Raw genomic sequence first — 21,930 nt, 5'->3', positions numbered from 1 at the left:
CTATTAAAAGCAAACTGTCATGAATTCATGTAAACAAGGACTGTGTGACCCAGAAGTCAATGAGAGGCGTCGGATCAGCCTAACGAGATCGAGAGATCGAACCGTAAAAATTTCATAATCGCTAATCTGTGGCTGACATGGCTGTTAAAGTGTGTGTGTGTGTGTGTGTGTGTGTGTAATGCTAAATCCTTATCCCCTGATTACTATGCAGCTGCTGACTTTTCCACCCTGGCTTTGAAGTGAGTCGCTCCAGAGGAGAAAAGAGAGCACTTTGATGTTAGATTGGGATGGAAAAAAGAAACGAGGAGGAGGAGGAGGAGGAGAAGAAGAAGACGACAGCAGCAGCGAAGGCCACGTTTTTACCGCTCATTAACAGGAGATACGAGAGATCATGAAGAGGACGAACACGACGCTTTGTAGTTCCTTTCTTTCATCGTTTTCAGCGATGAATAGAAGGAGGCCCTGCTGCCTCTCTCAGTTTGGAGAAAGGTCACTCATTAATGTGGGTAATGAGTTTCAGGACTGTAGTGTGTGTGTGTGTGTGTGTGTGTGTGTGTGTGTGCGTCCGTCCTGGCTCTTCACCTACAGATCATGACTATCACACCCAGCTGAGTGCTCTGTCCTCCGTCTTCACTTGGTGGATCGGGGCAGATTATTCCTCTGTAGTAATAAGTCTGGATGTGTTTATGCTAATTTTGAAGCTCCTCTCTGTTTTGTCCTTCTATCCCCGCTGAACCAGGCGTTTTCACTCCCACAGAAAAATGTGAAAGCGACTGGTGTGCTGTGGGTGTAGAAAACACAAAGCTCTTACAAAACGATGACGCCAGTTCACACAGGGTTTGGCTGCTTCTTCTTCTTCTTCTTCTTCTTGCCTCCAGGTTCTTCTGTTACTGCTGGTTTTGTTTTGACCTGCAGTCCTTCAGTAACATCAGTTACATCCAAATAATAATCCAAATGATAACGAGGACTGGCTCACCCCGCTGAGATGTACACACAGCAGTAACTTAGAATGAGTCCAACAGGTTTGCAGAGTAAATGGAGTCACTGCTTCAGGAAGTCCTTCGGCAGCAATCCGCCGGAGTTTTTGCAGCCAAGAGAACAACACTGTTGACCCATCTTGTCCTTAGCTAATGAAAACTAAAACTAAAACTTAGTGACGCAAAATCAAACAGCTCTCTAAAAAGTTTAACTACGAGCTGAAGGCAGCGTCCTACCAAACAGCCGTCGAAAACCGTTTATTAACCTACTGAATAAACACATATGAGATGGTCTGGTGACGTCACTTGCCTCCAGCTCAGCCACTCACAGAATTCATTTGTAATAGCACGTTTCAACCTGTAGAGGGCAGTCGCCATGCATGTTTATAACACAAGACGGAAAATTCATATACTTTCCACTAACATGTCAAGAATTGATTTTCAACAGAAAAAGCAACAAATGTGATGAGAGTTATTTCACAATAAAAAACTATCTAACTGACTAAACACTACTTGATTAAACAATAAAGAAAATAGTGGTCAGCGGCAGCCGTATGCTGCAGCCCAGAGGCCTCGGCCACCTGCAGCAGGCCTCATCACCGCACTGCACTTCAGCTACTGAAGTCACCCAGAAGGGACCCACAACCTGAAACTAAATTCATCTGAAGTTGCAGAACGTGTTATGAGTTTTCTCAGCTGTTTGGTCTTTCAACTCCACTCACTGTTAAATGTTTGATGCAACAATGCATCTTGGGAAATGTAGTTAACACCTAAGCTGATGCTTTTAGGTCCACAGGCCTGCACTAACACAGATGTTCATCTTCTGTACCGATAATTTAACATCCGTCAGCTGATATGGATAAGATAAAGTTCATTACGTGTAGTTTATGCCCGTCTGGATGATTTAACTGACACACCTAACACGCCTCCTCCCACAACAATCCACTGGAGGCTTTTTCTGTCTTTCTGCAGACACCAGATGATGGTGGGCATCTGATTACCCCATCCTGGTGACATTGCGCTGATCTTATTAAACTGGTTTCTTCGGGACTGATTTCCTGATTTCCAGCCCGAACTCCGGAGCCGACGCATGACGTTCACTGACCCCACTGCTCCTCACACACAAACACCCGAGCTGTTGCTGGGACGGAAGGTTGAATAAACCCAGAAACATCTTGTTTTCAGTCTGACTCAAATCCACTGACTGCAAGATCACACGCACGCAAACACACACCTGAAAATCATAGTTTCCCTGGAAACAGCCCAGTGGCTCTATTAAAGCATAATGAATGTGCCTTTTCCCACCCACATGTAAGAAGGTCTCATGTTACCATGGCGCTGTCTGTCTGTTCATCCTGATTGGCCGGGAGGATGAGAGCATCTCAGGGTTGAGATGAAGAGATGATGAATAAGAAGACAAACTCTGAGGTGGTTTCATTTGGACATGAGCTCAAAGTACAAAGAAAAGCATCAGAGCGTGTTTGGTTTTGAATATTTAACCTCCTGCAGCTCCTGAAGAAATCAGGACCCGGTTAGTCAAGATAATCCACAGACCCTGTGAGCAGTTTCATGTAGGAACTAATTTAACCAGTCCACATGCATGAGCAGCACCACAGGCATGAGGAAACAGATGTAGCTTTGATTTTAGGGTGGACTGTCCCTTTAACTTCAATTTAGCCAGCGGTCATGTTTTGTGGGATTATGTACAGTGAAGATTAACCGATTCAGATTCAGATTCATTGAACAGTGTTTAAATTTATAGACTAAATTCAATTTGAAATGTTTTAGGAGCAGTTTCTCACATTTAGACTAGTCGACTTGTCTAAGTTTGAACCTCCCCACTTTGTACTGTAATACTAAATACTAAATGTACTTGATTTACTGTCATCTTTGCTAATAAAGGTTATCGTCAGATTGGTCAGGTTGTAAGATATCCTGTTTCCGTACAGTTTGTAGAGTTTTTATCTTCACATATCAATATTGCAATCAGTATTCTATTTAAAATAAGCCACTGGCACATCATCATAGGGCAGTCGTGGATCAGCGGTTAGGGTTTCGGACCCGTAACCGGTGGATCGCTGTTTCGATTCCCCGTACCGGTGTCCATGGCTGAGGTACCCTTGAGCAAGGTACCTAACCCCACTGCTCCCTGGGTGCTGCATGCGGTCGCCCACTGCCCCGGGTTTGTTGTGTGTGTGTGTGCACGTCACTTGGGTGGGTTAAATGCAGAGTGAGTTCCCTCCAATGACAAAATATGTCACTTTCAAAATATGTCACTTTCTTTCATCTGTGCCATGGATTCCTCTGAATAAAGCAGTGTTTTATTATTTATTATTTAACCATTTGATATATAATTTATGATCACACTGTGAGGCAGCTGTCAGAGCTGACAGGAAGTGATCACTGCACCAAACTGTCAGCTTACAGAGACACTGAAACACCAAAGACATCCATCGGTTTAGAAATATTCACCAGTCAGTCACCTCCAAACAAGGCTTTACATACTGATGGTGCCACCTGCTGGTTACACGCTGCATTTCAGCTGATGGAAGTCTGAAGCCATATGCCAAATTCCTTCTGAACCTACTGGAAACACTGGATTTATCATTTAAATTTCAACCACAAGGATCACCTGGCACATCACAGGCTGAAGTAGATTTGGCAAAACCTTCTAATGAATATGACAGTGAAAGAACACAGAATAACAGGAGCTCAAATAAAACCACCAGACATTACCTGGAAAGCAGTGCTGGGCAAATAAAGTCTGAAGCTTTTGGACTTTAATCCCGTTTGGAGGGTTTAATGCCACATGAATTTAACAACATATTTTACTGCTTAGCTTCCACACCTGGACAGGTTAAACAGAGGTTAGCTTTATTCTTTACTGTTTGCATCTTGTTATCGCTTGTAACTTAAAGGAACAGTTCAGCTAACATGAAAACTCAGTCATTATCTTCTCATCCACCTGCTGATGGAAAGTCGGGTGAAGTTTCTTACTCCACAAAACATTTCTGGAGCCTCACAGTAAAGCAACATGGCAGCCTTCTGAACAAGGAGCTTGTGCTGTCACTATCAATGCAATATTTTGTTTTAAGTCACAAACATTACAGTACAAATCTATTGGCCAAAAGCTGATGATGGAAGACGAGGCTGTTAGCAGTTTCATGGTTGTTTCTCTGTGTCTCAGCGAACAGCAGGTCAAACTGAAGAGCCAACACATGAGATGAAACACTGGTTTCAATCACTGCAGACTTTAGTTTACTGGGACGATAAATTTGATAAAGCTCACGTTTGCTGAACGTCCACCAGGTGTTCTCAGCAGGTTCTCCTTTGCTGGCCATGTCTTCACCTCCTCCTCTACTTCTTCCTCCTCTTCCTCACTGCTCTTCTTCTCCCTTTTTCCCCTCCAAATTCAGGTTCCCACTTGAGCAGAGATCAAGCCTCGACTGTCCTAAAGTCTTCCCTTCGTCCTCTCGGCGAGTCTGCACTCTGGGCAGTTCTGTGTGAGCCGTCAATCAGCACAGCCTTCCTGCCTCCCACTGGGCGAGGCAGACGTCCCTTCCTGAACACCACCAAGACACAACAAGAAGGACAGCGGAGGAAGGTGGAAAAACCCGACTCAACGTGCACCACCGCCGGGACTGATAAAATTAAATGTTTCTTTCCTAAATTCTCAGAGTGTTTTCAGAAACAAGAGGGTGAGTGCAGAAACTGTGGAAGCCTCAGCAGGTCTAACTGGGATAACTTTGACGAAATGAAGTCCACTTCCTTGATTGTTCAGGAGTTTTTGACCAACGGATGGAGTTTACCCTGCTATCAAAACTGAAGTTCAAACTTCCGTCACTACTTGACTACCACAGCTTTGCAAAAATCATGTCAGCTTTTTAACAAACGTTTATCAAAAAATCTAAACCGCGGAACTTGCAAACATAAAAACTTCAAAATAAAAGGACCATCAATCCTGCAGCTGACAGACACCAGAGATCAGCTGCTGAGCACAGTGGATCATTCAAGAGAGCAAATATTGGACTTCATCAGGTGGACACAAGCAGGACTCCAAACGAGCGATGCCGTTGCTCTGGGACTGCTAGCCGCATGCTAACAACCTCTCAGTGTGATAGCAAACGTGTCAGGGTTTATTGTAAACAAATGCCTGTGGTGGACAAACTTCATTGTGGACGATAAGCTTCAACCATCAGAATTTTAACTCAGCCAATCTGAATGTCTACACCTCTGAGAAATCTTTACATGACTCAAGAGAAAGTGAGAGGAGTCTGGTTTCCTGTCAGGCAGGAGGGAAGGCAGCTCCACCAACAGGCCCCAGTGCTCAATTAAACAGGAACAAACAAGAATGTCATGGTGATTTCAATTTCCTGATACAGTGTACAAACACACACACACACACATTACATTAAATATTACTCATGAGCACAGTCTCCTCCCTCAGCCTGTCAGCCAGCAGTCTGGGCCCACAGAGCCATGAATTAGACATTGAAGCAGTCTGTAAGTGGGCCACAAAAGCCACAAACAGCATCACACAGACGTCCGACTGCTTCCTCCTGTTTGATGGAGCACACTGAGGAGCCTGTTGCTGTCTTGCACCTCCTCTCAGCAACATTTATGCTAACTTTAGGTAAATAACATTCTGTTATATTATTATATTATTATTATATATTTCCTGTGCAATCAGCAGATTCTCTCACAGGGGGAGGAAAATCAGAGCAGAACTTCAGCGTCAAATCCTGATTCAAACTCCTGGGCTGAAAAGTGATGGCAAAAACTGCAGGAGCTGAAAAAGACTCTTCTAGCATCCACCAGTCGACCCACCTCTCCCATTCGCCTTATCCTACACCTGTCTGCAGGAGTGTTTACCTTTGCTGTTTACCTGCCTGTTGTCAAACCTCGCTCTGCCTTCACACCAGTAGATCTCATCCTAATCCCACCTGACCTGTCTGCCCAGCTGACTCTGACATTCATTCACACCTCGCTGGAGTGGTGACAAGCAGGCAGCCATGTTGACAGGCACCACACGAGCGGAGGGACGCGTGTCAGACTTAAAGGGCTTCGTTAGCTAAGTCACCATAGGTTGTTTCATGTCGTTTGTGGATGTGAAGAGGATCCTCATGACGTCACTATGACACCAACATGCCCCCCCCCCACACACACACACCAGTTTACGGTTATGTTGGCCTGTGTTATGTCAGACAAATGCCCTGCAGTAAAATGTACATAGATGCAAAAATAGAAATACAAATACTACAAAATAATTCACTGTACTTAGTGACATTCGACAACGTAATAACGGATTAACGGAATAACGCGTGCGTTAAAGTTTTGTCTTCTTGGACTGCAAAAGGTGAACAGCGGGATTCTGATCTTACCGCCGCGCAGCGGGAGGTGCTGCCCTGCCCTTTGACCGACCGCTAACACTGGAAGTCTGAGAAGATGGAACGTCTCATGGAAGAGGAGGACGTTACTTTATCATAATTAATCGCCATTAATAATCAGCTGGGGGGATGGAAACTTACTCAAAGTTACGGGCCGCCGTGAGGACATTCACGCAGGAGGACGAAGTTAGACAGAACCAGCTGGAACGGGACAAGGTAAACCAAGACGTCTGGCCTAAAGTCCTGGCGGTCCAGGACACCGGTTTCTAGGAGTGATTAATATCCAGCAGCAGGGGTTCGGACAGAGGGGACGGAAGGTCCATCTGGTAGGGGACAACCTGTTTACAGGTGGTGGAATACAACCGGTGTGTCAACAAGAGGCTGTGGCGTCACTCATCAGCAGGCTTCAGGATTGGACAGAAAAGTTTGCGTCCCCATGGAAACGCAGCCTCAACCTGAGGTTACGCTCAAGTCTGTTCGATACGCTTCATCCGTTTAATCTCCCTCTGAGAACTGCTGGGCTCTCAGATTGTATTGGTTATTATTATAATAATTATTATAATGAGAAAAGAAGTTAAACCACGGGAAGGTGGACTGGTTTCATATTCTGTCTGGTAACGTTTGAATGATGTGTGGTGTTGGCGCATTGGCCACGCGAGTTATTGCAGAGCCCCCATCTATTGCTTCAATAGATCATAAACGCACTTCACGACACGGTCTTTGAAAAACTGATCGTGGAGTTACCTCAGGCTAGGCCCGTGTCATTAAACACAAGAGTGGAAAACCATGTGGTGTCACCAGAATCACTGTGATGCATTGAAAAAATACTTTAAACCCGCACAGGAATATCTCAGGATCTGCGAGGCCTACAGCAGCTACAGAAATGGGTTTCCATGAAGTGGCCATGATGAGGCAACTCTCCAGTGAGTATCACAATACACTGTGAGCCCCGGCAGGAACACCAACATCATACAGGATTCTTAGACTGGAGACTGATAAAGTCCCTGAAATATCAATTAAATGGCTGAAATCAAGAAAATCAACCATACTGGGTAGAAAGATGATAAAGTGGCCTACGCATCCTGTCGTTATGTTAGCCAAAAAGATAGCAGGTGAAAATCTGAAAACAGCATCCATCACCAGCACTGACACGGGAAAAACAACCTCAGAGAGGGACACACGGTGAGGAGACGGTCGGTACTTACTGTCCGAGGCCATGTCTGCGGCTGTTTCCCCTCAGGCTGACAGCAGAACGGAGTGTACGATCGGCGGAGCAGAGGCAGCAGCGTCCCCGCCGCTCCTCATCCTCCAGACCCGCAAATCTGCAGCCCCACAGCGGTGAACCAAGACCCCTTCAGGGACCGTAGGAAACACCGAAACTCAATGCGTTTACTCAATTTGATCCTATTTGGTCTCAAACCTTTAAAGTCTGAGTTTTGAATTAATAGCTTGTGCTCTGAATATGAAAAAAGCTCAAATTTCGGAAGGGGCTGTCGTATGTTAAGCTATCTTTCATGAACACGCCCTATCATCTTTGAACTTCCATCAGTACTGTCCTACAAACCCACAAATCAGCAACAGATGCTAGATATTTAGTTAAAATTCATTTAAACCTACTTGTTAACAACTAGTTGACGTTTGTTTTAAGAAATTTGCATTACAAATGTCAACGGAAACCCAACGATGAATTCCAGTTTAAATTTGGCTAATGCTAGCTGCTACGATTGCAGCTAGGTTTGGCTAATAAGACAGATTTATTTGCTTCTTTCTCCCTCGAGCCGTTTCCTGTAATTGAAATATATCCATAGCGATGAAATAACGCTAATTTACTCCTCATAAGCAGTAACCTTGAATAAATAGTGTTGAGGAATAAAAACATTTAAACCACTTGGTTCTAGGCTAATGTTTGGCTAGTATGTTGCTCGCCTAGCTTAGAGCTTTTTCTTCACAATTTGACTTTTCACATGAATCACACATGTAAAAGCATAAACTTGTAAATTAAACCCTTATATTGATTTAAACATAACATAAAAGTGACAGAGTACAGTTTATATGTCTTTGTTTGGAATCTTACCAAAATCTCGATTCGCATCCTGCCTACAAAATGGAGGTAAAAAAACACTAATGCGGAAAATAAGAAATGAAATCATGAAACACAGGGACATTAAGTTACTGTTAAATGGAAACGCAAAAATGCAGAGTTGCAACGATTTACATTAAAATTTCCCTTCAATTGTCTGAATCAAATGTGACACAAGAAAGAGATAAACAAAAGTATAAAAAACAGGTTTTACATTAAACCAGTCCACAAACACCACAAAAACCACAAAAATAAACAAAACTGGTGGCCAAGACAGAAACTCAGTCTCGTCCATCACCTGTAAACTGCACAGAAGAAGCTGCACGGAGAGATGAAATACACAAAACTGGAACTTTCTTCAACTCTGATGACTTTGTTTAGGAGTTTCCGTTAGAGAACACAAGTCAGAACAATATTTTATCTTTCACAGACCCACTAGTTTTAGTTTCAGCCATTGTAAAACTCAATACAAAATAAATGAAAACACTTTAAAATGTGAAATTATTTGCATTCTCTAAGATCAAAACATTAAAGAAGGAAATTCATCAGAATTATAAAAGCTACATCAACATTTTAAAACAAACTTCAAGTGAACTGCAGCTTAGGTCACGATGCAGACAGCGAATCCTGCATCGTCTTCATCACGACTTGTTTTGTCTGGATGTTCTTCGTTTCTCTGAATGGAGGAAAAAGAAATTGACACAAAATATGGTGGATGCTGAGTTGGTACGGTGAGAAAAAGTCACGTGAGCATTGAAAAATTCATCCTGGTAGAAGTTTCATGGTTTAAGAAAGCAGTTTGGGCCCACAGGGATGAATAGCAGGTCAGTCTGTTGGTCTAAAGTGAATTTTCTAGATCACATAATAATGCCATGAAATTTGGTACAGACATTCAAGGTCCACACGCATGTTAACGTAGCACATTAGCGTGTTAGCAGACGGTGAACGATGTGCAAACTGTTGAGCTGTGTTGCTGCTGGCTGCGTACCTTCAGGAACAAAGTCCAGTGCAGTGAGACGACTGATCTGAGTGGTCGCAGTGGCTTCTTTCCACACGTCACCTGATGAGAGAAAAGTTCCATCAAGTGAGGATTATTTCACAAAACATAAAAAACACTAAAGAAAAAAAATCCACCTGCAGAGGCCATCCTCCCTCATACAGTTATGAACACATTTTGATTATAAACTAGGGTCATCCATTTACCTGAGATATGCACATTCTTGTTGGTTCTGGCTTTGAGTGATGGTTTAATTATTCTGGAGTGACCTGACGAGGGATTGTCCTCGCTACTCGTGAAGTCCACCTCCACCTGCCGATGACGGCGTGACTTGGAGGCCTGAGAGACGCATAAAAGGAATACTTTGAAAATAAGAAGCTTTTTTTTTAAAGAAAATAAATAAATTAAATATTCGCTTGTTACATATTTAATTAATAAAAATAAAAGCAAAACAAAATCTCAAACATAAAACACAAACCTCTGCTGCTTGTCCGTATGCTTTTGATTTGATGGAGGCGAGGAGCTCGGCTCTTTTGGAGCACTGAGGACAAACAAGTCAGTGAGTTAACAGCGCCTCTCTCTGGACAAACCTATTATTACAACTTCAGAAAAAGACCTCGTACTGTAGTTCACTGCAGTTTGAGTGTTTTGAGTGTCCTGCAGAAGACACCAGAACCCTTCAATAAAGCAGTGACTTCAAACTTCAACGTGTGGAGTAACTCACCTCCTGCTGAGAAGACGTTCCCTCACCGCTGTCCTCGTCTTCATCAGTCAAATCCTGACAATACATGACACACAGTCTCATCATGCCAACAGTGGACAAAAGACAATAATTCATACAGAGGGTTTCGAGAACACAATCTCATTTTAACAAAGAAGCAGAGGAAAGCCTCACCTTCCTGTGCTGCCACTTGTAGAAATCCACCACGGTGCTACGTAGCTGAGGGACGAGGTCTTTGCGGCTCAAGTTGATGGACGAAACCCCCTGTTCTGACGAACAGACAGAAGTCTTCAGCTTCTCGTAGAGCTCATGGACGTTGGACAGTTCCTGCAGGTCGATAAACAGCACCAGTTACGTAACACTTCTGAGTAAGTCTACTCCTAAAGTGTTGGAGTTGAGTCTCCGCTCACCTCCAGCAGCTCGACGTTGATCAGCTCCTGTGGACGAGACGCTCGTTCCATGAACTCTTCACACAGTGCTGACCTCTCCACCTTCTTCTTCTTCTTCTTCCTGTAGGTGAGCTGGCAGGAGAGGAAGAAGAGGAGAAACACAAGAGTCACAAAGAGGTAAGAGAGGAGTGTGAATTTGACAGGTATTACATCCATACCTTTCAAACAAGTCGGGACAAGTGCAACAAAAGACTCAAAAAACACACTTTGGAACATTCCACAGGTAAGCAGATTCATCGCTAACAGGTGATAAGATCATGACTGGCTATGAAAGGGGCATCCTCTAAAGATTCAGCTGACTTTCAGTCCTTCAGGCAGCACTGCATCATAAGCAGATCTGAGTTTATAAGGTTATCACTGCATCGCTTCAGGAACACTTCAGAAAGCCTTTTATCAGTAAACAGTTTGTTGCTGCACCTACAAATGCAAGCAAAAGCCATTTATCAACAACATCCAACATCCATCATGGCTTCCAGGCTAAACAGTAAAAAGCAATATAGCGAATGTTGTGAGAAGGCAGGCAGCTCACCAGGGTGGGCATGGCGGTGAAATAGAAAGCTTTTTGGGACATCAGCTGTCGCAGGATGTAAACAACGTCGAGGTGCTGAGCGTCCACCGCATCTTTCTCAAATTTCTTTACGTCCTCCCAGTCCTTCAGCGCCAGGTGGATCTGCAGCCAGAACCACAAGAACAACCAATTACAGATTTACAGATTTTGGACTGTAACTGCAGGACTGGAGAGACCATGTGTGTTGTGTTGTGTTCCTGACCTGCTCCGGGGGCGAAGCCGTCTGACACCAATACAAGCCGTGCAGCAGATAAAGTCCTCCAACTCGGATCTGGAAGCTGAACGGAGGCAGGAAGAAGCTGCACGCTGTGTCCAGGATCGCATGACTGAACGCTCGCTTCTCGCGCTTCACAGTGCCACTGCAAAATGACATGTGACCAACCAAGTGAAATACTGATACACATCAACAGACTGGTGCAAGAGCTCATATTCTAACACTGCTGGTGAAATACACAGAATGTGATGAACAGGAACTGGTTGAGATTTCTTCAGCTCAGCAGGCTGTTTCTTATCTAGAAACTCAACACGCTTAAATATGTTTCACTGAGTTATATTTATCAGAGACATTCCAGAAAATGCGATTGAACATCTTGAAATTAAGAAATACGTAAATGTCACTTAATGATATTAAAAAAACAATTAACAAGTCAGATTTTTTATTTTATATATATACAACGGAGACCTCAAAATGTAATGGTTGCACACTTATTAAAGGGGAAATGCTAAAATGGAACAGTAATGTTCTGAAATGATTTGTTAATTAACCAATTAGTCAACTATCACATAATTATTATCAACAATTACAATAATCGAGTAACTGTCTGTCCAATAGATCATTTTATAAGCCAATATTGGCCTATCACAGAAATATACATACAGAGATACGATGGCATCTGTGTTTGTGTCGTCTGAAAACTTTTTTTTTGCTGTTGTTGTTGTTTTTTTTTTTTAAAAAAAGCGTAATGCAGAAAAAGATGTCTGGGGTAATTAATTGATTATTAAATTCCACGTGAAGTTCACCGTTTTGTTGAACTGACATCATTTTGGACGTTAAAGTTTATTGTAAAATATCCTGTCTCCATTACAAATATTTGTCTGTGTATAAGTTTATCAATATAAGAAGTTTTTACTCCCTTTTTACTCCCTGATGTTGGTATCGGTTAGGCTGTGATTGCCACTTAAACAGAAGAAAACCACAGCCTAAAACTACAACCTAACTCTATGATATAACCAATGACTTGACTGATATCAGACAATAAGCAGCACAATGATAGACGAGAAAGTGTTGTTGGATACGTTCAAGGTTAAACGTACTAGAAAATCTGTGAGAACTTCATTTCCCTCCATATCTTGGAGAAAACCTCGAAGCGGACGGACTGGGTCTGCTGGAAGCGGCTCAGCAGCTCCTCGCAGTCCGATTTCACCTGTTTGCGACATAAATCCATCCCACTGCTGCTTCCTCACACAGCTGAGCGACGAAACGCATTAAAATCTAATAAAATCGATTCCATTTAAACAATTTTCTTCCAGAAAACGATCTGTACGAACAGGTAAACAACAGAACATCCCCATGATGTAAACACACGGCTCAACGACTGTCGACGGTTTAGTGCGTCATCAGTACCCGACACCGTCACCAGAGCTGGCGATGCCTTCAAATACAAAGGTAATATCGCATGTCCTATATCTGCAGCTATGTTCTACAGGTATGTTTTCCTTTTACACTAGATATGATGTCGAAATTCTGATCTAATTTAACAGTAAAATTAATTAACCAGAACAATAGAGACAATAATAGAGAATAATAGAGACAATAAATAAACTTTGAAGAAGAACTAGCACTTGCGAATACCTTCTATACGAGCTGTCCCTCGTGTCTCATCATTTTCTATGAACCAAACAACAGCCACAATTAATTTATAATCATGGTGCTATGAAATATTATAATTTTTTATTTACCCGACAAAAATATTGTTTTGGTTCAAGACGATTGTGACGTTCATCGGGTGTACCTGAACGCACCACCCGGATATGCGTGACTCACGTCCTGCGGAAGTAAACAATCTGCGGCTGACGTGGAGCAGCAGACCTTCCCTACCAGCTGACAAAACTGGACTGACTAGAACGACATTGAGCTGTCTAGATAAGCGTCTGTCGCTTCACTCACCGTGTCGTTTTGTATTTTATTAAATGGGCTCCGTTGGCGTCCTCTAAACTCTCGGGATAAACCGCGGTCCTCGTTACATTCTTCGCTGTAAAGTAAAATGGCGGCAGCAGATGAGGCAAGCAGACCGTTCGCCGGACTGTCAGACGTCTCCATCTCAGAGGACATCCCGGTGGAGGGAGACATCTCTGTGCCCGTCGGTGCTTCCAGGACGGATGACGAGTTCTCCACGCTGGACGAGCCGGTGAAGGAGACCATCTTGAGGGACCTGCGGGCGGTGGGGAACAAGTTCATCCACGTTCTCTACCCGAAGCGCAGCTCGGCTCTGCTGCGGGACTGGGACCTTTGGGGCCCGCTGCTGCTCTGCGTGACGCTGGCTCTGCTGCTGCAGGGCGGCGCGACAGACAGCGACGACCAGGGCGGACCGCAGTTCGCTGAGGTAGTGACGTTTATCTGTGTTCAGGGTGGGGGTTCAGAGCCCCGGGGGCCCCACAGTCGCTCACAATGTCAGGAATCTTCTGCTTGTTTTTGTACTTTAGTTGTTTGTTTGAGGGGGCTGTCGCACAAAGGGTGTCGTGTACTTTTAGCACGATTAGCCAAGAATTTAATTGAATTCAATCTCTCCTTTGACTCCCCACTAACATGCATCTTCTTTTGTTCAGGTCTTCGTCATCATCTGGTTCGGCTCCATCATCATTACCCTTAACTCGAAGCTGCTGGGCGGCACCATCTCCTTCTTCCAGAGCCTGTGTGTGTTGGGGTACTGCATCATGCCTCTGACGGTGGCCATGGTCGTGTGCCGGATCATCCTGATCGGTGGCACAGGGAACGTCAGCTTCGCCGTGCGGCTGGTGGTGGTGACGGCGTCCTTTGGCTGGTCCACCTTCGCCTCCACGGCCTTCCTCGCTGACAGTCAGCCGCCCAACCGCAAGGCCCTGGTGGTGTACCCGGTGTTCCTCTTCTACTTTGTGATCGGGTGGATGATCCTGACGTTCTCACCGTCACAGTAGAAGAGAAGCAAAAGGAAAGGATATGAGTTTTTTGTGGAGTGAAAGAACTCAGAGCAACACCGGTATCTGCCTTTGAACAAGATGATTGACTACTGAACTGACTGTGAGTGTTTCTGGGTTTGGATACACCAAAATAATTCCAAGCGAACTCTTTCAGGTGAACAAGGGGCTTGTACTCCAATTCGGAGAAGTCCAGTTGATGCTGTGCTGCAGCAGGGGGAGTTTAAAGCCTGATGAATATGTTCATATTTTTCCAGTTTGTCTCCTAGATGTTTACGAACTGTGTAAAAATAAAGTCCATAGGCTTGTATATAGAAAATCTCGATGAATGTTTGAACCAGCAGGGTTAAATTATTTTTTCCTTCTGGTGTCTTTGGGTGATTGTTGTGACTGACATTACTGCTTACATTTTCACACTGACGGTCGAGCTGTTGTTAAGCGTCTGTCACATAGTTTTTGGCTGTGGTTCTCGCTTTTCAACATGTTTTTGTTTTAGTATTTTTGGGAGTATTTTTGTTTTTATTGAACAGATGATGGGGGAATGATTACAGCAAATGAGTGGAGAGGAAAATTAGGAATGAACAAAGACCTTAAGGCTGGGATGTCTCATGTCATTATTGGCTCATCCCCGATACTGGATGCATCGGCGAAAGAGAGAGTTCTTGATATGCTGTTCACCCAGCTAGCAAAATGGTTGTTTTCCCATTTAAAGCAGTAGTTTGTTAGCCAGTAGCCAGTTAGCTTGTTAGTCTGGTTCTGTAACCAAATTTACCTACTAGCACCTCTAAAGCTCATTTAAAACTCGCTTATTTAATTAGCTCAAAGACTGAAGTTCAAAAATATTTTATGGGGAGTGAAGCACCAGAATATTTTGGCGTAGAAATGAGAGTGGAATCAGTCTTCTCATTAATCAATGTATTTCTCACCATTTCTTTAAAAGTTCACTTTGTAAGATATGGCCAGAATTTTAATTTAAAACATTAAAAAACTACAAATTGACTTTATCAACAGAAAGTGAAGAAACAACAGTGTTGACTTGTGTGTTGTGTCACAGAGATATCTACTGAAGTTAGCATGCTAACCATCCTGTCGGGATGGGGCAGGGCTTTATACCTCTAGAGGGAATAATCTGATACATGAGTGTTTCACAAACCCACCTTCTCTGGTCACAAAGTCTGTGATCTCAGTCTGGTACCCCATCGCCTGTGTCGACTGAGGTCGACGGGGTGCCGCGTGTGATCTGAGGTCGCAGTCCAGGCAGAGTCCACTCAGCTGCAGGTCCACTAGCTCCACAGCTAACTGAGCTAACAGTAGCTTTAGCTACAGCCAAAGACAAGTACAACACAGCACAGTGAGCAGCAGCTGGCAGTTACTCTGCTGATATGCTGTCAGCTATGTCTCTGGAGCTACCTTCAAATTCTGGCCACATTTTACACGTTGCCCCTTTAAGGGCTGGATGTGGTCTGAAACTTGTCTAAAATTGTGAGCGTCGCCTCCTTTTCAAAAGACAGTTCAGGGTGACCGTCACAGAGCCTAGCAAAGCAAAACTTCACAGTGCGAGGAACAACTTCTGTTCAGACCAACTCTCAGCTCCAGCATTTAAACTGACTCACAGAGGAGTGGAAATGGTGGATAGAGTTTCTGGGTTGATATTTCTTTGCCTCATTTAGTCTCCATGATGGTCACCCACATCCATTTTCAGTGGTTCAGTATACGAACGAAGTTAACACAGGCGTTTGTATGACTGTGTGACTTCCTGTTCAGGCTGAATGTTTGTGAGCTGCTACTCACCTGCCTGATGTTCTCCCACATCATTGGAGCTCCTTTTGTTAACCTCTTTTAGTTTATGTTTGTTCATTTACATCAGCAAATGAAAAAGATTAAAATATATTTGAGCAGATCTGATTGTGTAGAAATTTGTGCTGATATTTTAAGGTGTCTGCGTGTGCATAAGTGACTGTAACAGCAATTAATGATCAGTATCTCACATGGTGAAGGATCTTTTGAAGGATCTGGACCTGGAAAAGATCTTGAATTTGGTGTTTCAGACAGCGTGGGCAAAAAAAACGTTCACATTTCAATTCATAATTCATTGTTGCGTTAATTACACTCTGTAGAAATGGACTTACATGCTTTGTTCACGAGACCGATGACTGACGTTTAGACATGACGTACATTTGAGGGGGGAAAAGAAGAAAATCTCAGTGTCAAAATTTGTGATGGAATGTAATTAAGTACAATTTACTCAGCTCAGGTACAGTTGTACTTCAATTGAGTGCTTCCATTTTCTCCTAATTTATAACCCCACTACACTTTGGAGGCAAATACTTTACTTTTTACTCCACTGCGTGTATTTGAAAGGAAACAAATGTACTGATGGATAAACGCAGAACGTAAAGACTAATGCTGACCATCAGACTGCGCTGAAAGAAGTACCAAAACTACAGCGTAGAAATACTCTTATGAGTAAAAGTTCTGCATTCACATTTTTACTTGGGTACTTTCATAATCACATTATTGGATTAAAAGTCTAATTTTTGTTTATGGGTTTCATTATTAATCATCTCGTCTGGTGGTTCAAGTTAACCCAACGGTTAATTCACCATTTCAACATAAAGACCGAAGATCGTCACCTTCGTCGTCATTCAAAAGCTTTTCAATAACAATCGACGTCATCACCGCGCGACGGCGGCTGCGCTGCAACATGAGCTTCCTGTGTTCGCAGCCGTCACGTGAGTGTAAACAGACGCTGCTGTCAGTGTCCACACGTCAGTGCGACACGGAGGAACACGCTACCCGCTTCCTGCCCTCTGGAAGCGGTGTGAGCTGCAGCTTTTTGAGCTGAGACTTTTCTGATGGAGGAGCTGCAGCGGCTCCCTCCAGAAGTTTGGGTCTACGTGTTCAGCTTCCTGTCCACGGAGGAGAAACACACGGTCCGCACCTGCTGCAGGTACCTGAAGAAGCTCATCGACCACCCGTCCCTGTGGAGGGACCACACGGTGATGCTGTCCGACCTCCGCCGCTACACCTACGGCTACTGGGACACCCTGCGCTACCGCAAGCTCACCCGCGTGGCGGTGCGACACCTGCGGCGCAAAGAGTGGCGGCGGCTCGTCAAGTTCCTGCCGTCCCTCACCGCCATCGTGTTTGTGGACGGAGGGCGACTGTACAAGGAGAAATACCTGGACAACCTGTCGCGGTTCCCCGATTTGAGGGACCTGGGGGTGCGTAACGCTACCTGGGACGAGCCGATGTTGGGGCGGAGCCTGATCGAGCAGCTGCGGGAGCGGCTGACGCACCTGAGCGTGTGTAACGTCCGGCTGACGTGCACGGTGGAGTTCATTAACGCCGTGTCGCACCTGGTCAACCTGCGGTCCCTGCTCTTCCACCAGCAGGGGGAGGGCTACGGGCTGGACACCGTGAGGCCGGTACCCCGCAGCGTCTTCCACAACCTGCTGCTGAGCCTGAAGAAACTGAAGCACCTGTCCTGGGGGATGAGAGGGGAGCCGCCGGACCCGCTGCCCGACGACTACCTCAGCCCGCCGGACCCGGAGCAACCAGGTCAGCCCGTAACCTGCACCAGATTAGACCTGGGCGGTATATCGGTGTTAAGTGTTATACCGGAATATTTTAGAAAGAGATATGAAAGTGCGACAACACCGTCATACCGATATATGTATATTTATTTATATATATATGTCTAAAAGTTACGTTATGGAAGTTTTGCTTTGCAGCCGGTTGCTTCTCTCATCTAGATGTGCAGGCTCGAACATCAAACGCTCTCTCTTTGTCTCTGTGTCTCTGTGTCTCTCTGTCTCTGTGTCTCTCTTTGTCTCTCTGTCTCTGTGTCTCTCTTTGTCTCTCTGTCTCTCTTTGTCTCTCTCTCTCTCTGTCTCTCTGTCTCTGTGTCTCTCTTTGTCTCTTTGTCTCTCTGTCTCTGTGTCTCTGTGTCTCTGTCTCTCTCTTTGTCTCTCTGTCTCTGTGTCTCTCTGTCTCTCTGTCTCTGTGTCTCTCTTTGTCTCTTTGTCTCTCTGTCTCTGTGTCTCTCTGTCTCTGTGTCTCTCTGTCTCTGTGTCTCTCTTTGTCTCTCTGTCTCTGTGTCTCTCTGTCTCTCTGTCTCTGTGTCTCTCTTTGTCTCTTTGTCTCTCTGTCTCTGTGTCTCTGTGTCTCTGTCTCTCTCTTTGTCTCTCTGTCTCTGTGTCTCTCTTTGTCTCTCTGTCTCTCTTTGTCTCTCTCTCTCTCTGTCTCTCTGTCTCTGTGTCTCTCTTTGTCTCTCTGTCTCTGTGTCTCTCTTTGTCTCTCTCACTCTCTCTTTGTCTCTCTCTCTCTCTGTCTCTGTGTCTCTCTGTGTCTCTCTCTCTCTCTGTCTCTCTGTCTCTGTGTCTCTGTGTCTCTCTTTGTCTCTCTCTCTCTTTGTCTCTCTCACTCTCTCTTTGTCTCTCTCTCTCTCTCTCTGTCTCTGTGTCTCTCTGTGTGTCTCTCTCTCTTTGTCTCTCTCTCTCTGTGTGCATGCAGACCTTTCTTCATCCACACACAAACACACTTTCTATTTTCTTTTAAATCACTGAAATGACACTAATCACTGTGTCCTCCTCCTCCTCCTCCATCTCCATCTTACAGGAGTGTCCCGGTACGGTGGCCCCGCGCTGACCAGTCTGGAGCTGGTGGATTACCCAGAAACCATCCTGCCAGTGGATGCGCTGAGGAGCCTGTCCTCGCTCAGGTCTCTGACTGTCCGCTACAGGTACATCAGAGATGGCATCGAGTGCCGCTTGCCGTCCTGGCTGAGTCCTCTCCAGCAGCTGGAGACGCTCAGCATCATCGGTGAGTCAGACCCTTCACAGATCTTTCTGTGTTCATAGGGATAATGAGGACCAGCTCAGATGTTTCCTGGTTACTTGCTGGTGTGGGCATGTGAAACTGATTCTTGTTGAGAGCAGAGACTCACATTGTTTTTGTCTTCGTCCCCTCAGGTGGTAACTCTCTGGCTACGTACACGACCACCATCCCGTCCAGTGTGACCAGACTGACGCTGCGGGTTGCCATCACTCTGAAAGACATGGACTCCATCGCACCTAAAGTGCCGGCACTCGAGCACCTCGACATCGAGCAGAACCGCTCCAGCGGCAGCCTCTGCAGGCGGATCCCCATGTTGTTCCCTCAGCTCAGGACGCTCAGGATACGGTGAGCCGCACAGGAAGTGATTTCACAGTCATTTTCAGTTTGTTTTCTGTAGTTGTTCTGTGCTGTTTGGACGACGTTCACAGCATTTCCTGATATTTAAATGACATCATTCTTATCTGCACAAAAAATTATCGGCAGCAACATTAAGAATTTGTTTCTAAAATTTAAAAATCCTAAATGATATGACAAAATTTAAAAAAAATAGTTTGGGTAATAAAAGACCTTGAACACATCATCTTTGGCTCCAGGAACTTGTGGCGGGTATTTTTCACAAGTTATTGAGATTTGATACATCAAACGGGTCATTGATTAAGGTGATAACTACTGAATTTAAACACTTTGTATTAGCATTTGAAAAGAAGCAGTGAGGTCAACATGTGGCCTCGTTAGTCTTGAAGCGCTTCTGCAGATACGTCCAACACTCGTTTGTCTCTCAGGTTTTTCCGCAGAGAACCGGAGAAAGACCTGCTGAGCCTCCACCGGCTGCGACACCTGGTCCAGCTGGAGCTGCTGGTGGAGCGCTCGTTCATCCTGAGGGACTACCTGAACGGTCACCCCTGGCCCAGCCCCTGTGTGCAGAGGCTGATCGACCAGCTGCGAGAGCTGTCCGAGAACCGGATCACCGTCGTCACGACGATGCGCCAGAGAAACCCGCTGCGAGAGTGCGACTGTCTGTGGGAGGGCGACTGAGGAGGGGAGGATAAGAACACGGGGAAAGTGGAATTTATTCCTCCTGAAGCAACGAGAAGAAGAAGAAGAAGAAGATGACAAAGTCAGGAACAAAAGCAGGAATCAAAAAGCTGAGGTGACGACTGCTGCCGTTGGGACAACGAGGCAACTGCAGGTGGAAAATCAGTGCCTCTGAAATCGTTCTGGACGATGAGCCAAACATTAGAGTTTGGAAATTAAGCACCTGAGTCCACACAAGATCCCCTGGTGCATTCGAGTGCTAGTCAAGAGACTGAAGACTCAGCGTTGACATTGAGGGAGAAAACCAGTGAGAAGACCTTGTGAGGTGACTCGAGGCGACAGCTGTCATAGAGCGGAGACTGGTCAGCGTCAACGCCGGCCCACAGCGCGCCCACAGCCCGCCCACAGCCCATCCAGATTGTCTCAAGATGCCAGATGTCGAGCTGATTAAACAGCCAGCTTGATTAATTGACCAACCGATTAACGGGTCTGTCAGAGAAAGAAGCAACAGAGTGCTGAATGTGACAGGAAGCTGCTGTTGTATACGTGGAGGACAATTAGTTTGTATTAACCAGGGAATAATGTCCCGTATTAGTCTAGCTTTTCTTAAAGAGACAGTTCAACTTAAATCAAAAACACATATTTTTCCTTTTTCCTGTACAGACTTCTGCCTTCTCGTCAATGTAACGGAACTCGATGACGCTTCACCTCGTGGTGCTCAAAGAGACGAAGACAAAACACAACTGAAAAACTCAACAGTAACGTCTGTCTCCAGATATCACGACCAGTTACTCAAGAGCACCCACAGAGCTTCTTGTGGGCAGTTTCATGTAGGAACTATTTTCTCTCCGTATCACAGCGCAGAAGGAAACGTGCGTCTTCTCATGGACAAGAGGCTAACTAGGCTAACTAAGCTAATGTTGCACTTTGAAGCTTCTTGATGGATAAGCAGCACAGGTAAGAGGTGAACTATCTCTTTGAATGAAACCAGTCAGACTGGAGTTAGGAGATCAGGGCAGCTCATTTTATTTATTATTATTGTTTTCTACGTAATTATAAGCATTTTTCAGGTGCAGCTCTTCTCGGCTCGAGGAGGGACACTTTGTTTTCGGCAAACCTCGATTGCACTTTGATTGTTTGGGTTTGTGAGGAAATGAATACAGACAGAAACGTGCATATATTTTATTTATTTTGTTGTATTTATGTATGTGTTCATCAAAGACTCAAGTTGTTGTGTTATTGTTTAAACTGAATTTCACGCATTTTGTGTTTCATAAACTTTAAATATCAGACGAGTATTAAACTCAAACGCTGATGAAAATTCTTTAACATCCGCAGCGTTTTCCATTTTTGTTTCTCTAAACTAAAAACCAGTGCTCATGCCTTCAGCAGCCAGTTAGAGGTTTTTATATTTTTATACTTTCAGAATTGTCTTTTTTGGTTTTTACTGTTATTTTTATTTCTATTCATTTTGGCACTCAGTGTGGGTAGCAAAGGAAGAATTTCATTGTGCAGGGAAACATGTTTCTTTTTGTGCATGTGACAATAAAACACTTTGACTTTGAAACATCAGTTTAACTTACGGTGGCCACAGAGTGCTCAATTTACCATGAAGTAAGCAAAAGCGAGATGTGACTTAAGATGAATTACAACTCCATGTTTCTTATAGTCTGCAGCTCACTCAGAGTGACTCGTGTCTCAGT

At 44.6% G+C, this 21,930-nt stretch overlaps 4 protein-coding genes across 9 annotated transcripts in view; 2 read left to right on the top strand and 2 right to left on the bottom strand.

Moving 5' to 3' along the window:
• Positions 1-7,796, bottom strand: part of syt16 (synaptotagmin XVI) — a 28,723-nt gene extending 20,927 nt beyond the window's left edge. For 4 of the 6 annotated variants that reach the window (XR_006845447.1, XM_046413266.1, XM_046413267.1 and 1 more), the window contains exon 1: positions 7,570-7,796. Coding sequence is in view for 5 of the 6 variants with exons in the window: in XM_046413266.1 (XP_046269222.1) it covers positions 7,570-7,582 (13 nt within the window). In the remaining variant the exon portion in view is untranslated. Of the gene's footprint in view, positions 1-4,266; positions 4,984-6,505; positions 6,746-7,569 lie in introns of those variants that run through there. The other 2 variants (XM_046413269.1, XM_046413268.1) reach the window with 2 other exon arrangements.
• An 840-nt stretch (positions 7,797-8,636) lies between these two features.
• snapc1b (small nuclear RNA activating complex, polypeptide 1b) lies at positions 8,637-12,801 on the bottom strand. Its single transcript, XM_046412043.1, has 10 exons — positions 12,494-12,801; positions 11,382-11,538; positions 11,141-11,281; positions 10,573-10,683; positions 10,337-10,489; positions 10,166-10,219; positions 9,920-9,982; positions 9,648-9,780; positions 9,433-9,504; positions 8,637-9,120 (listed from the first exon to the last, which is right to left on the bottom strand). The coding sequence occupies exons 1-10, from the start codon at positions 12,622-12,624 to the stop codon at positions 9,086-9,088; spliced, it is 1,050 nt and encodes a 349-aa protein (XP_046267999.1). The 5' UTR covers positions 12,625-12,801; the 3' UTR covers positions 8,637-9,085.
• A 418-nt stretch (positions 12,802-13,219) lies between these two features.
• yipf6 (Yip1 domain family, member 6) lies at positions 13,220-16,253 on the top strand. The gene is made up of 2 exons (XM_046412046.1): positions 13,220-13,782; positions 14,006-16,253. Exons 1-2 carry the CDS (start codon positions 13,444-13,446, stop codon positions 14,351-14,353), a joined length of 687 nt encoding a protein of 228 aa, XP_046268002.1. The 5' UTR covers positions 13,220-13,443; the 3' UTR covers positions 14,354-16,253.
• An 801-nt stretch (positions 16,254-17,054) lies between these two features.
• On the top strand, positions 17,055-21,799 carry LOC124071485. The gene is made up of 4 exons (XM_046412042.1): positions 17,055-17,914; positions 18,974-19,177; positions 19,327-19,537; positions 19,975-21,799. Exons 1-4 carry the CDS (start codon positions 17,209-17,211, stop codon positions 20,225-20,227), a joined length of 1,374 nt encoding a protein of 457 aa, XP_046267998.1. The 5' UTR covers positions 17,055-17,208; the 3' UTR covers positions 20,228-21,799.
• The last annotated feature ends 131 nt before the right edge of the window (positions 21,800-21,930 follow it).

Source organism: Scatophagus argus, chromosome 15 (genome assembly GCF_020382885.2).
Source record: "Scatophagus argus isolate fScaArg1 chromosome 15, fScaArg1.pri, whole genome shotgun sequence".
NCBI classification, from domain to species: domain Eukaryota; kingdom Metazoa; phylum Chordata; class Actinopteri; family Scatophagidae; genus Scatophagus; species Scatophagus argus.
Note: the sequence above shows the minus strand (reverse complement) of the source record. Positions and strands in the feature narration are given on the sequence as shown.